General features: G+C 40.7%; 1 protein-coding gene across 1 annotated transcript in view; it reads left to right on the top strand.

Annotated features, from left to right (window-relative positions):
* The window catches only part of VAV2 (vav guanine nucleotide exchange factor 2), a 237,879-nt gene that overhangs the window by 179,093 nt on the left and 42,252 nt on the right, over nucleotides 1-16,534 (top strand). The window contains exons 4-5 of the mRNA XM_063433483.1: nucleotides 2,278-2,346; nucleotides 13,376-13,472. Coding sequence (XP_063289553.1) covers nucleotides 2,278-2,346; nucleotides 13,376-13,472 — 166 coding nt within the window. The remainder of the gene's footprint in view (nucleotides 1-2,277; nucleotides 2,347-13,375; nucleotides 13,473-16,534) is intronic.

Raw genomic sequence — 16,534 nt, 5'->3', positions numbered from 1 at the left:
CTGGAAAAAAACTCTGTCCTGAGTGGACCTCTTAAAAAGTCCCTGATGTCATGCGCACACATATAGAATGCTGGCAATCATTACTAATCATTAGTGACATCATTACTGGAAGGATTGTGGGTCAAGGTTACTAATAAAATCTGGTGACGTATGGGGCTTTAACAGACCCCCTAGACACTAACACGTTTTAGGGGCAATCTATTGAATGGACTACAGTTGGCAATACTGGGTTTATGTTGGTTTTTAGAAGGCGATTTATCTGCAATTAAAACATGTACAAATCTTTACAGGAAGAGAAAGTCTGGATGGTAGTGGTGGGCTAAGATTAGTCGACCAATTCTTCCCAAGCACTCTCAGCCAGCCATTGCTGTCCAGGTTGATACTGCTAACGTGGACGTGTAAATTCTCAGTCTCTTTTCACTATAGCTAATATTGATACCTGTAACGGATCCACTGGCACCCCGACTGGGTACCTCCGTTAATGGATGCTCCTAGCGCTTCCAGAGGACTCCAAGCACTCCACCAGACACCATAAGCACCGCAGGCTGCAGCTATCTCCCTTCAGAACGAAGCAGGAACAAGCTCTTACAAGAGCTCAGTGATTATAGCAAGGGAATATGCCTAGCATAGCAATCCCTTGTAGCAGATTCCCCCAATAAGAGACAGGACTCAAGTTGAGGGTAAAAATAGAACTCTCTGGCTGCTAGCTTGCAGCCCTTTTTATTAGGTGCTCCCATGAAGGGGAGGGACACACACAGTAACGTACATTAACCAATCACACAATAGTTACATCCCACACATAGCCCTCCTCTCTACCTGTGAACTAATTTTCTGTACACACAGGAAAATACAATTATCATAGGTAGGGAAAATACAGTTTTTACACAACATTCATAACTCCCAAAATATACATCACATTCGCATAAAAATACATATTCACAATCAATCCATTCAGGGGAACAACATAATCATACGAATTGGACCAGGGGTTCAAAAGTTAGTACAAATGTGCATTTGACCTTCTGGAAGCATGGTTTTACAGGGCCCTCTATCCTGGAGACAATGGGGGGAAGACTCCATTAACCACATGGTTGCAAAACGACATAAAACACTTTAAAATACATAAAGTCACATTTTACACATAACACACAGACATTTCACATATCCCCAGATAGCTCAGGTCTGAGTGCACATTATTAGGTGAATGGCACTCAGACCAACCGAATACAGTTTAATCGCCATGGAGCCAAAGTCTTTAATCACACGAATAGGCTCCATGGCATAGCTATCTGGGTTACCACAGCTCACACAGGGCAAGTACCAAATGACCCCACTGTATTTAAAGGGCCAGAATGAGTGACATACACTCTGGTATGGCCGAATACTGTTTTTAAAGGGCCCAATCTCCCAGGGCCATAGTCCAAAGGCAGCAGGCGGGCAGCCAGGCTTCTCCAATGCAATGTGGCGAGATTGCTCTCGTCACAATACCAAATGTTGTAACCTTGGTAGATTCCTGCTTAAACCTGCTACTCGATTGCCACCGATGTAACAGGTCCCCATATCGCACCTTAGATCCACTGAGTTTTCCAGTGCCCTTTTTATGATTACTGATCTAAAATACACCGCATAGTGGTGAGGCAGGCACGGATGGCCCAGCTCGTGTCAGACCGTTTCGTTGGCCAGAATGCACCATTTTTATTGCACCCTCTCATGCGTAGTTCCTGCTTCAGAAGAGTCAATGGAAGTTCAAGCTTAGGAACAAAGTAGTGGAGGCAGGCAGTGGCACCCGTGGATCCCAAGTAAGAAGTCAAACCATTTAAAAATGCTGCAATTACATGTCATGGTGGTGTCAGGGCAGTGTTCCTTCAAATGTAGGTCAGAATAGCCAGGTTGAGGATATTTCCATATTATCTGAATTGGCCTAAATATATCAGGTTTGATTTTCCATTACGGTGTTTATTGAATTAACTGTTTGTTTTCTATTGCCTTTATACCTACATTGATTGTGTTTGATGGCTTTGGCACTGTTTGATTATTTGGGTTGATATCCATGGAATATTGATGAATATTAATTGATCCTACAGATCAGATTAGGTTGGCTTTTTGATTTTCAGAATTTGTTACATAGAATTTTACTGCTCTTTAGGTAGATGATCCACAAATCTGACAAGTACAACAGTGTTTGGAGTAATAAGTCTCTGCCTTGTCTACTTTACCGTTATTTGTTTTGCTTGGTGAAAGCCTTAATTGTTGCTATTTCTTCGTTCTGTCTTACAGGCCCTTCCCCTCGGAGGATACGGCAGAGAATGATGATGATGTGTACAGGAGTCTGGAGGAGCTCGCTGAGTAAGTGTTTGTCTTATATATGTCTTAACCTGCAATTCTCTCCAGGCGCCTTCTTATAGAGGACCTGACATTTCTGCAGTAATATCTACATAAGCTGGAAGGTTCTCACATAATGTGGGACCTGAGAACTGAGGTCTCTAGATCCATCACACGGAAATAGAATTATTATTCCATCAAGACAGACTCTTAATTCAGTGAAGTTTATTCGTTCATCCCAGAGTTTGACTTGACAATTCCTGGTACCCAAACAAGGATTTCGAAATGATTTCCATACAAATTTAAAAGGCTCCATGATTTTAAATGCATGCACGCCACCAGTGAGAGCAGATTTGTGCGCATGTATTCATGAGATGAACAGGCTGGTCAGGAAGATGCCAGGTTGAACAGAGCGACCTGTGTTTCGTACGTAGCATCACTGCACACCTCATCTAATGAATCACGTTAAAGGGACACTATAGTCACCAGAACAACTACAGCTTATTGCATTTGTTCTGGTGAGTAGAATCATTACCTTCAGGCTTTTTGCTGCGACCGCGGTATGTACGCCAGTGCATGCAGATACACATACACTGAAAAAGGACCACTACAGACACCCAGATCACATCAGCTCAATGAAGTTTTAATCCTGTTTCAGAGAAACTGCTATGTTTCACTGAGGGTTAATCCAGCCTCTAGTGGCTGTCTCATTGACAGCCGCTAGAGGAGCTTCCGCGATTCTCACTGTGAAAATCATAGTGAGAAGACGCTGAAAGTCCATAGGAAAGCATTGAGTAATGCTTTCCTATGGGCGGTTTGAATGCGCGCGTAGCTCTTGCCGCGCATGCGCATTCGGAGCTGAGAGGCAGATCGGGGTGAAGAGATTCCCAGCGCCAAAGGAGTCCGGCGCTGGAGAAAGGTAAGTGCTGAAGACACACACACACACTCACGAACAGACGCATACACACTAACTGACACACCCACACTCTCTCACAAACAGACGCATAAACACTAGCTAACAGACACACACATTTACTGACAGACACACACTCACTCACTGACAGACAGACACATACACACTCACTTACAAAACACACACTAACAGACACCAGACTCACACAGTAACACACACACACACTCTAACACACACTCTAACACTAACACACACTCTAACACTAACACACACACACACACACACACTCTAATACTAACACACACACGTTTTTAAAAAATGTAATACCCCAGCCTCCCTACCTTTGGGAGAGCTGAGGGGATTCCCTGGGGTCCAGTGGTGTCACCCGGCGGGCAGGCTGGCGGGTGCCCAAACGGAGCACTCTCCCCTGAGTGCTCCCTGTTCAGCTCCCTCGCATGCCACGTACTGATGCTGGAGCCGGAAGATGACGTCATCTTACAGCTCCAGGATCAGTGCGGCGTGCAAGGGAGCTGAAGAGTGCTCCCTCATGCACCCGCCGCCTGCCCGCCGGGTGACACCAGGGCCAGCCTCGGGGGGGCCCTGAGGTGGCCGGCTCCTGGGCCCTCCAGGAGAAGAGGCTGGCCACAGTGGGTACATACCGGGCCCCCTGGTGGGCCGGGCCCGGTCGCAGCCGCGACCCCTGCGACTCTGGTATGTACGCCACTGGCTGTAAGCACTGTCTTTTCAGAGAAAATGCAGTGTTTACATTACAGCCTAGTGATAACTTCACTAGCCACTCCTCAGATAGCTGTTAGAGGTCCTTCCTGGGTCATGGCTGCCTAAAATGCATCCAAACATTCATTGTCTCTTCCCTCTGCATGCAGACACTGAACTTTCCTCATAGAGATTCATTGATTCAATTCATCTCTATGAGGAGATGCTGATTGGTCAGGGCTGTGTTTGAATTGTGCTGGCTCTGCCTCCTTGTCAGTCTCAGCCAATCCTATGGGGAAGCATTGTGATTGGATCAGGCTACCACTTCTGATGATATCCGCAGACTGCTTGTTTTTCTGAGTCAAACAGCATGCAGAGTTACAGCTTCAGGCTTAAATACAGTAAGATTTTGCTATATTTATGGAGGCATGAGGGGCCCAGGGGGGCTAGATAGTGGTTTTAACACTATAGGGTCAGGAATACATGTTTGTGTTCCTGACCCTATAGTGATCCTTTAAGAGTGCGCCATTGCCTGTGATAGACGTTGGTTACCTGGCTGCTAGTGCAGAAACGTAAAATTCCTTGTCGATTTTCACATGCTTGTGTAACAAAAACTGCCACTGACGATCTCTGATGATCCTTGTTCAGTTTAAAAGCCGGTACATATTAACAGTGGCAACGAGGCTGCTGTCCGGGGCTATCAAAAATGGCATTAAACAGCAGAGCATGGCAGTGACACTTTTAGGCTGTGTAGACATTGTATAAATCAGCCTCACGCCCTCAACCAATGACAATGTCATATGTAGCAACAAACAGCCTGTTCGCCATAGCGGGGAGAGATCACAGGCAAGTTCCTCTCTCCACTGAATATATGTACATGTGCAAGGACTGTTAAACAGATAAAGGTCACAGCCACCTAAGTTAGCATCTTACTCACACTGTTAGGAACAATTAAAGTAGAGTTCATGTAACAGAAGGACATGGTCAAGTTTACCCGTTTCCAGATTTCATTTCGCATGAGGTTTTTTGCAGTGGCAAGTAACTTTAAGGCCAGGCTAGTAATATAGGTCTTTACTCTTTGAGTCTGGGTACTCTGTACCGTACTTTAAATGCCCTTGGCCCCTCTAGAAACTTACAGAGCACAAATTCTGTTATCAGAAAGCTCTCACAAAGCGAGTGGCAGGTGTGGGTAAGCTAGTCGGCTAATGATTACTTAATCATGAGACTCCTTTATGCTTTTAAAAGTGAATACAATATTTTATCTGTGCGGAATCTCTACAGAGGAATGAAATTGGCGTTGGCGTAGTAATTGTAAAAGTGTTATTACATACAGATTGTGGCTTAATGCAAAGTAGTTATTTATTGTCTTTCCGAATTAGTACAGATAGGCTCTCAGAGAGCGCTTTACAGATTTCTTCCTTTGCAAAATAAATCTGCGTCTTGATTTTTGTTTATTTGGTTTTTAAAGGAGATTAACAGTTAGAGACCAAAAATCCTTGAAATCAAGCCACTGCAGGTCTTGTAGTAGTTATGGTGCAAATAGTGTTCTGGTGCATGCCTCGAAATAAAGGTTTGATATTAATTAGGCCAGAGGGATTCACATGGATAACCCTTCACTAGAAGTGTAATTTTATCCAACCTGATCACTTTGATTGGCTGATAGTGCTGAGATAGCTCCCCCCCAGCACTCTCAGCCAATGTCAGAATAGGGATGAATATAATTGATATTAAATTGGAAAATGGGAACTTTCGCTAGAAGAAGTTACCCAAACGGCCCAGGTAGGTTTAAAACTGTTGAAAAACTATTTGACTATTTACCCTGGGACGACATCAGAGGATTCCTGGCACCATCATTTCTACAGCGCTATACAGTCTATATCACTCAAAACCCATAACCACATAAACCAGAACGTATTGGTACTGCAGTCTTTACGTATCTCTACAAGGCACCACGTTAAACTCAAAGGTTCAACTAAAGCACCAACAATGAATATTGATTTAATACAGAGGTGACTGAAAAATAGATCCCAACCATTGTAGAACAACTCCAATGGTGATTTTTCAGACTTAAGGACCGTATTTAAATGGCCACTCCCAGCACCATAACTACTTCAGCTTATTGTAGCATTTACGGTGCAAATTATCTAAAGGCCTGTCTCACGTCTTTTTGTTGTTGTTGTGTGTTTGGTTTTTTTTTGTATTTGTCAAACCATTTGGGAACGGTTTGACAATAAGTGGGACTTCCCTCAGTACCCATGGCCCCGCCTGCTTTTCTAGCTAAACGTATAATACGTTATTTACACTTTTATGTTCCAATATGATTTCTGTCCTTCCTGGATGGAGATAATTGGCTGATAGTGCTGGGGGTGGGCCGTGGGCGCAAGGGAAGGAGAGACATTAATATATGTGTTCTTGCGGCTGTGGGATTTTTCTGCCATTTGAAGCCATTTCTCTGACAGAAAAACAACAAAACGCATAACCATTTTGATTGCTCGTTAATTGCCATGCCTTGATATGAAACCGTTACAGGCTGATCCTTACGGAGGCGTTTATGGTCTCCCTGTGGGAGTTTATTGGGTCTGACACTGCAAGGAATCAACATTTTTATTTCCTTGATCCAAAGATGGATTTGCAGGAGTAAGATAATATCAGCTTAGAGATTCCACCCATTTGACTCCTTTGAGGGTTTCAGACATATTTTACATGAGTGACGGGCTACATTCATCAAGGGATGTGTAAAAGGGTTGATCTTTACATCTCAACATGTATCCAAAATCTACATACGTATTAAGGAGCTTTAGTTCGTTGGCATTTACATCCCATTTAATAACTCCCCAGTGTTGCTATATATAGAAAATAGACAGATAAAAGGGCTTTTATTAGGACTTTAACAGTGTGTTTGCCTGAAACGGGTAGGAGTTCTTCACTAACGTATGAATTGCTGGAGATTCAAAATGAATTAAAAGTAAATTTCAGATTCTGTGCCAAAATCGGCATTAGAGGGGAGAAAAAGGGTAATCGGCCAAGTTTTCAGTTCAATTGTTTTCGTCTAAAATTTTAAATTTACTTTGGATTCCCAACAATTCCCAGTTAAGAGAATAACCTCGTCCTGTTGTGCTTTGTACTATTTTTATTGAAGATTTGAATAAATAATAAGTAGTTTATGCATGCTTGATTAGCTATGTGATGTCGTTGGTCACTGCCACTTTATTTACACAAAACACATTGTATCCATTTGCAACAAAAAGAAAATTAAAGACAAAAAACTAATAAAATGTTCATTAAAACCATTATTTTTATAGTGATCTGACCTCGCTATGTAGTGATGGAATTTTATAGTCTATCCGATGAATGCCTATCATCAGATATTTACGAGTCGGATTTTTACAGTAAAATGAACGTCTGCACTCGTACCACTCTGGTATTCAACTATCGATTCCAAGTTTGTCTTTTTAACATGTTTTTACCTCGAGGGCAGCAAGGACCACGGGTTATGACTTTGTTGCCTGAGGCAGAGTGTAGCATACTGCTGAACAGTTTGGCAGACATAGAAGGGGCTGATAAGATTTACACTTGGGTTGTTGTATGAAACGAAACAAATGATAACATTTTTGAAGAATAAAGAAGACTCGAGATTTCAACCCCTTTAATGCTGGAGTCTCTGAAAAGGCAGCGTTTACATAGGAAGCCTACAGGGACGGGCTATAGACACCAGACTAGAGTGTCCCTTTAAAGATTTTTTTTTATATGTAAGCACTCAAAGGTTGGTGTGCCCAAAAGAGGTGGTCTCATCTTTCTGCAGTCCACCTCTAAATCTAAAATCTACCTACCTCTTTTCCGCTGCCCACCATGTCTAAGGATCATCTAATGTCTTGGTGATCCCAGTGTTTAGAACTAAGAGCTGGAATTTGAATGTATAATGTCTTTTTGGGCCTGGTTGTGTTCTGTGTCTGTGTTCCGAGTCCGTGTGCTTGAGATTTTCTGATAACACATGGCAGTTTATGCAGGGATAGGGACACGCGTTAAACCCGTAGAGTACCCGAGGGAAGAAACTTGATGGATGTTTTGTATCTACTCGCCTTGTTTTTCTTGGCCAGATGGCTGGCTTTGGATAGCCACTTTCAATTAGAAACACAGGGAAGTCAACAGATGGCCGAGACTGGGGGAGATCTCATCCACTGCTACAAAAAAGTCATCGTTTACTTAATGAATGCGCCTGTGGTTTCTGGAGAAGACGCAGTGCAAAAAAAAGAAACATTTATGTCATCGTATTAAAAGGACTTTGGGGACATAAGTGATATTTCTTATGTTTTAAAAAAAAAAGGGGGGTAATATAAGCATTATAAATGTACATTAATTTGACAGAAGTGATGTTTTCCATCATGTTTTTCGTTCTTGTACTCAAACAGCGTTTGCGACAGATGCCGAGAAAACAGCGTGTTGGTCTAGATGTTACGTTAAGCTGAATTCCTCCTTTTAGCAATATTACTACTGTTAGGCTCTGTATCCTGTCCTTGCCCTAACCTGCCCAGGTTTATTTAAGAGGACCAGTTGATAATGTCGGCAATCTTTAAAAAAATCTAATGTGACATATTTAGAAGGACTTACAGAAAAGCACATCTGAGAATTACATTAAAGGGACACTATAGTCACCAAAACAACTTTAGCTTAATGAAGCTGTTATGGTGATTAGATCATGACCCATGCAATCTAACTGCTCCATTCTCTGTCATTTAGGAGTTGAATAACTTTGTTTATACAGCGCTAGCCACACCTGCCTGCATGTGACCTACACAGTCTTTCTAAACATTTCCTCTAAAGAGTCATCTAATGTTTCAAATTCTGTTTAATTTATAATTTCTTATCTTCTGCTCAAGTAAAGCGCTACGGAATATGTTGGCGCAATATAAATGGCGATAATAATTTCAAGTTTAAGTCACAATATTTTAATAGTAGTACTACATTTTAGATTGTATACATTTTTTCAAAGTGATCTTACGTGGTCCTCTTATTTTTATATCCCCTGATTTTTTTTTTTTTTCAATTTGAAGGTGTTTTTATTTTCTTTGCCATATCAATTGGTTGGCGCCTGCTAATGGCGATAATAATTTAATAGCTTGCTAGACCCTGCACGAGCCTCCTGTCTGTGATTAAAGTTCAATTTACTGAGCAGGAGACAAAAACGTTTAAAGTAAGTTAACATCTGATTAAAAAAACAACAACATTTAGTTTTCATGTAGGCTGTATGAGTCACAGCCAGGGGAGGTGTAGCTATGCCTGCATGGACAGAAACAAGTGATTTACCTCCTAAATGGCGGAGAACTGAACATTGAGACTGTGGTGGCATGATCTGCACAACATAACTGCTTCATTAAGCTAAAGTTGTTTTGATGACTATAGTGTCTCGCTAAGGTAAGATTTGAGAGTGAACCAAACATAGACGAGAGAAAATAAAATGGGGAGGTTAAAACCCCATGGCGGTTAGCCATTTTGTATTATTTTCCACAGCAGTGAATGGGATATGCCTTTACTTCCTGAATGATATTACAGCGTGTGTTTTGTTTCTTCGATTGGTTTCAGTATCAACAGCAGACAATATCTGGTATCTCAGGCACTTACTGGTTGAAGTAGACTTATAAAAGGTAGACCAGAGTATGTGGGGGAAAAAAAATATGTATTCAGTGATAATATTCAATGCGCTATATAGACGTGGTTTCCAACCCTGTCGTTGAGCACCCCTCGACGGTCCACGATTTAGGCATTTCTAAGTTCTCTTCCAGTGGGTTACTGACCCGTCCTGGACAGTTGGGATGCCTCGAGGGTTGGACTCCTAGTAAGTGGTATATTACAAAGTTTATGCACGAACCCCAAAAAAGTTATGAATTGAGAATTGAGCTAATATGTGATTGTACAAAAGTTGGAGACTTTTTTTTTTTACTTCTTCTTCAAATTGACTATTTTGCCCTAAATCTAAACCCCCTAAATGTAAGAGGTTTCTAAGATTTAAGCTATTGGTAGCCCTTTAATGAACCTGCAGACTTGTTTGTGGAGTGAGATATCGCTCTGCCGGAGACGGCGAGACATTTTCAGTCTGTGACCTTGCCGCCTCGGCTTGCTTTTGCCTCTCTGTGAAATCACTGTGTGACTGCACCATACAAAGTCCCTGGGCATAATGTCAGCTTTTTCTACTTCCAATTTAATGATCATTTTGCATCAGGCCCGAGCGAGTAAAAATGGGCCTGTAGCCAAAATCACACATTGTAGGACCTGTCACATGTGATATTTCAATTGCTGATTTTGGCCTAAATTAAAAGGTGTTCACACTAAAGGCAGAAATCTGGGTATTTCTTCTCAGCGCAGTGCAACGCTTTATGTTATGGTTATTATAATTAAATAATGAAAAGGAAATTTTGCTTTTGACGCTCTGGAAATAGAGTTAAACTAAAAAAACAGAACTCAGAAGCAGGTTCCCTGATCTTACACTGTTTCAGTTCTATAAATGAATCTGTGCTTAGAATTCCTTAGATCAAGTTTCCGTTTCCTTTTTAGGGGTACAGACAGGAGTCATACCATTGGCTGGAAGCAATAAATATGTATTAAACCCTAATTAGAAACCTAAAAAAGTAGGGTTCTCTTTAAAATATTCACCATTATAATTTGTGTGAACATAATATTTTTTTTGTGATGATGCCTCTTTATTTTTCCCAGTTTTAGGAGGGGTTTGGACAACGGTTATCTTTTAAAAGCATTGTACAATTCTATGAACAGACACATATTCTAATTTTAAAGGGACACGATAGTCATCAGAACAACTACAGCTTATTGTATTTGTTCTGGTGAGTAGAATCATTCCCTTCAGGCTTTTTGCTGTAAACACTGTCTTTTCAGAGAAATTGTAGTGTTTACATTACAGCCTAGTGATCACTCCATTGGACACTCATTAGATGGCTGCTAGAGGTGCTTCCTGGGGCAGTGCTGCACAATGTGACTGACATTCAGTGTCTCCACCCTCTGCATGCAGACACTGAACTTTCCTCATAGAGATGCACTGATTCAATTAATTTCTATGAGGAGATGCTGATTGGCCAGGGCTGTGTTTGACATGTGCTGGCTCTGCCCCTAATCTGCCTCCTTGACAGTCTCAGCCAATCCTATGGGGAAGCATTGTGATTGGCTCACACTGCCATTTCTGATGATGTCAGCAGACAGCTGGCAGTTCACAGGCAAACAGGGGCAGAGCCAGCAGCTACAGACTTGAATACATGTAAGATTTTACTATATTAGGGAGGCAAGAAGGGGCCAGGGGGGCTCTATGGTGGTTTTAACCCTATAGGGTGAGGAATACATGTTTGTGTTCCTGACCCTATAGTGATCCTTTAGGATTGGATTAAAGTTTTGTTTTTCAGATTTGGAGTTTGACTGATCAGTGTTGCTCCTCTGGGGCATTGCACTTCTTTTTGGTCCCTTTTTCTGTATCCATAGGATGGTTCTCTGGAACGTTTTTGAACTTGTCAGGGTTAGTTGGTAAGTCACTACTTAAGCAGGGAATTTAAAAATGTAGGTAACAGTACTCCAAATGGAAATATATTATCCAACACCACTTCTTTTTAAACAAAATACTTTGGCCTGAAATGAGCAATTCTTGATTTACAGGCTAATTCACTGACATGATAATTCAAAGTGAATTTTAAATTCAATGTCTAAGTAGCTAAACTGGAAGCATAGCTGAATTAGAGAATTTTACCAGTTTTGTCTATTTCAAAATTAAATGTAAAGTTCACTTTGAATTCTCAATTTAGTAGATACTCCTGTTTGTGTATAATCTTGATGTCGACGGGTTAAAAACCTAGTCTGCCCATTTTGAAACTTGGTTTTTATATTACCAGATTGATCTTCTAATGGTCAACGCTATATGTACGAGATAAAACGAATGATACAATTAATGTTTATACTACCATTTCTTTATGTTGTGATCTCCCAGAAGGGTAATCTTAGCATATCTACATTGTTCACTGTTTGAATAATGACCTTTACAAATAGTTTGTGATTTAGGGAAAGGTAAAGAAAGGCTGTATTCACTCTTTAACGTTAGTTAATGATTTCATGATTAGATCTCATTTCCCCCAAAGTGCAGGAGAAACCACTATAAACACTGCTCATACAGCGGCACATTGCTCCCGCAGACATGGCCAAGAAAAGATTGATCGCTCTCCATCAGCTTGCCTTGCTCAGCATGGATTCCTTCTGGCTGTCACATGTTCAGCCATTTTTCCAGTGCCAATCTTCTTCGGGGGTTTCGCACGGCTGACAGATGCCATGTGAGCGGGTTAAGAAAGCAGCAGATTGTGGCCTGCCTCGTTCCTTTGTCAGAGAGACCTATATAGCGAGGGCAGCCATGCTTCTGACAGAGACGTGTATGTGTTTTTCTGATCTCTGACTTCCTTCCAAGACGCAATAAAAAGAAGTCACAGTCCAGCATCTTCTAGCACCTCTCGAGTACGCTGCGGCCTGTACAGTCAAGGAGAATAATATATTGTCTTCCTTGACATTCCGGGATGGAAGGTTTTAGTTGGATATTAAAATAAAACATTTGCTTTTCATATTTAGTTTTCCTTTAAAGAAGAGATAAATTATACAATATTCGATTAACATTCAGAGATTTTTTTAATGACAAGTTGTGGAATGGGTTAAACTTTGTTTTTTTTAATGAAATGGTGGTAAAGTATCATGGGAAAAGTAGTTTATAAACATGTGAAGTGCCAAGATTAGCCGTCACAGGTTTAAGCCTCTAACAGCGTTCTCAATCTCCAGGCATCAAGGGCCACAAGCGACTCATATAGCTGTGTTTTTGCATATTATTAGCTCACACTAAAACAATATTATAAAGCAGTTTCCAGGTACATCCTGGGGTATTATTATTATCCATCTGAATGATACTCATTTTATTGACCTTGGCAGAAAGAATGCCAGAAGTCTTATCTGCTAACCTGAGGTTTGAGATTTTATTTATTTTTTCTTGAGTATTAAGTTGTCTGAGTTTACCTTAGTGTCCAAAAAGATAGAGGCTGGAATACAAAGGTGATACCTCAATCAACCCTCTGTTTATGTTCATCTACAACAATATTTTATTTTTATTTTTGTAATACATATATTAAGGTTTAGGGTCCTGGCATGAAAATATGAGTATTTGAAGTCTCCAGATTCCATTACCCAAGACAACCAACAACCTTTATTTCCCTGCCTTTGCCAAACCCTAACCACCTCCTCTGCTGGAAATCTGTTCCATACCTCCTCCAATCTGCATGGATACTATTCAACATTCCATATTAGAATCTCGTTTAGATTGCTAGTGATTAATAATGACATGCCTTGTCTCTGTTATTGAGTAATGAACAATGTTTTTCTATTCTCCCTCTTTTCTTTCAGCGAGCATGACTTGGGGGAGAACGATACGTATGATGTCCCTTGTGAAGAAGATGACATTTACGAAGACATCATCAAAGTGGAAAATCAACAGCCCATGGTAACTATTAGCAGGACACATCAGTACTTAAACATGTATTACAAATAATACAATTTTAATTTACTTCATTAGCATAAACTGTGCCACCGAATGATTTTGGCTAGTTCTCTGAAGGTCTGTGGGGCTAGAAGACCTGACCAGTGTATGGGTAAAAAAATAAAAATAAAATAAGGCTCAGAACGTGTATTAAAGAAAGAGTTGCAGAATTACCTCCATTTCTTTCCACAAATTTGCATGCGTGTTACAGAAAATCTGCCTATTCTCTATTGAGACCCTGCGCGTCCACCCATGCATCTGAGATACTTAGAAATACCAGGCCACCAACATATCTATTCTTTCACCTGAGACGTTAAGAATCTCACCTTTTGTGTGAGATATTGAGAATTTGCCCTTCCGTGTGAGACCATGAGAATCTGTTCCTCCACCCGAGCTACTTCGGATAGTTCCATGAAGATTAATATTACTGAGCCACCCAAGATTCCATCTAAGACCCTGTGAATCTGCTCATTACCAATACATCCTGCATATCTGCAGAATTTGCCGGTTCTTTAAAGCAATCTGTTGAATCATCCAAGACACTTAGAGTCTGCTCACCCATCCTAAAATTAAAGCTAAACAAATTGGGACAAAATTGGCCCAAAATATTACTTAAGTCCTCCAGACAGCCAGCGGAACGTCATGAGATTCCCAGCCCAGCTGAACAGCAAGTTTTGGCCATCACTGCCCTGCGTCTTGTTTTATCGCAATCAGTTGTTTGGGATAAGTGAGAGTTCTTGTTTTTCCGTGCCCAAGATAGCATGTTTAAACAGCCCAGTAAGTCATTTTATTGCCCTTTAATTTAATCTAATTAGCATCACACTCTGTAGGTTGTCTATTTCTTCCACCTTTTTGTGCTCCTTTCTTGTTGAAGTGATTTCACGTTTAGAAAATGTAGACTTCAAAACCTCCCCCTCATTTCAGGCTACCTGCCAGATACAACATCACGCTGGCCGGTTTTAGCTTTCTGTGATATTGAGTTATGTACGCTGAGATATTTATAAGATTCCAGAGTGCAGGAGTCAAGGTGCCCATCCTGTCTGAATTTATGGAGTGAAGTGGATGACTTGATAGGATCAAACACGCCTGTTTCACAGTCAGAACATGCTTGCATCCTGCCCGCCCTCAGGGCGTATTTTTGGGACCAGATACACGTTATCACTACTCTGAGTTTATATATACCGGCTAAATAAAATTACTCTTGTTAAAAGTTAAAGGGTACAGGTCTTGGGAAAAAAAAACCTCTAACCATTAAAACAAAAAAGTATGGTAGTTACTTATGCATACTGAAAAATAAAATATATAAAAAAAAAAGAAATACGTGGAGAGAAAAAACACACGCACATACTGACACACACACTTACTGGTTATTCTGTGAATGGCAGACCAAAAAGCTCCTATCCTTAGTTAGGTGGGTCCTTTCCTTTTGAAATACAGAATGAATATATCTGATAAATAAATATACAAGTATAAATAAAAAACAAAACAAAAAAAGTATGGTAGTATAGAATCTTGGTTTTTATTCTGCAAATGTTTAAAAGTGATTCAGCAATTCTTATTTTTTACATTAAAAGAAAAACTCTTAAATGTCCCATTCCATAAACTAATAACGCCCAACTTATTGACCCTTTTTGTAACTTGTGCAGTACTCAATGGAATGGAGGTAAGGCGGCTTGTGATAGATTTCATAATGGGTAGGTTGAAGCATTAAATACATTATCCTAAAATCTGCTGAACTGTTTCAAAAATCTTTAACGCAACAAAAAGTGCATGTATTTTTTTTTGCGTGCAGTGAATAATGTACTAGTTTATCGATGTGTTGGCCCAGGTGAGACCCTAAAGCATAAGTAGCGTGAAATGTAGAACTCTATGCAGTGCGGAGTTCCTCTGCACCCTTACTGTCCTTTCGCAGCTGCCTTGGGCAGACACGTACGTCTGCGATGAACTGGAAATATAAAGACTTGCTGCTTGGAAAGCTGCCATATTCCTTGGAGCTGACAGTTAAGGAAGAGCTCGTAAAGGGCAAATGTTAAAGATGAAGATCGGAAAATGTTGACTTTCCGCACGCCGCTGTTTTTTTTAATACTTTAAATCATTTTGTCGGAAGCTGCCGGCCCCTTGTCATATCTAGAGCCCCCAGGCTGCCGGCTATTCCACTCTTTAAAAATGTCTTCGAATATGCCACTTGTAAATAAATAAATTTTAAAAAAACTACTTAGCATTCTCTCACTGGTTCCTCACCGCCACCATCACCCCGTTTTAGTCTTTTAGTTTCTGACACAGAAAGCTCTTATTATGCTCTTTGTTTTGCTACTAAATAAAAGTTTGAACTGCTATGACTAATAACTGTAATAATCTGTGACTTGTTTCCCTATGCTTCAGATAAGGTATATGCAGGTAAGGCTGACTCTCAGAGTCGAGTCCCACTGGACACCATAATCTGTTCTACTGCTTGTCCATCACTGCTTCTTGTCTTCTTGAATGCATTCCATCAGAGGTGTAATACAATGTTGCAAATACCTACTGCCTTGTCCACTGACAATGCATGACATTTTGTGAATTAAAGAGCTATCCGCTATATTGGTAGAATATTTTTATGGATATTTTGCTTTATTTAAGGGACACTATAGTCACCAGAACAACTACAGCGTAATATAGTTGTTCTGGTGAGTATAGTTAGTCCCTGCAGTCCGTTTGCTGTAAATATTGCCTTTTAAGAGAAAAGGCAGTATTCACATTACTAACACAAAATAAAGCACCGCGCTTACAGCAGCAGTAGCTTAGTATCTACCAGCTCAAACTACATAGTAAAACCAAAGAGAACGTTACCTGCGCTCTGGCCTAAATCCCCATGTACATTTAAACAAAATGGAGGCTCTTTAGTTTTATTCCAATGGCCATTTGAATATATAAGCTCACCTGCCACGTCAAGGCAAGCCTCAATAGGGGAGTTCCTACACTAGCCATTAGATATGCTGATATCAGCCACGAATCTCCAGTGAGACAGGAAGGGGCATTTTATAAAC

This window comes from Pelobates fuscus, chromosome 9 (assembly GCF_036172605.1).
Source record: "Pelobates fuscus isolate aPelFus1 chromosome 9, aPelFus1.pri, whole genome shotgun sequence".
Lineage (NCBI taxonomy): Eukaryota > Metazoa > Chordata > Amphibia > Anura > Pelobatidae > Pelobates > Pelobates fuscus.
The sequence above is the reverse complement of the archived record's forward strand: the minus strand, read 5'-3'. Positions and strand labels throughout refer to the sequence as shown.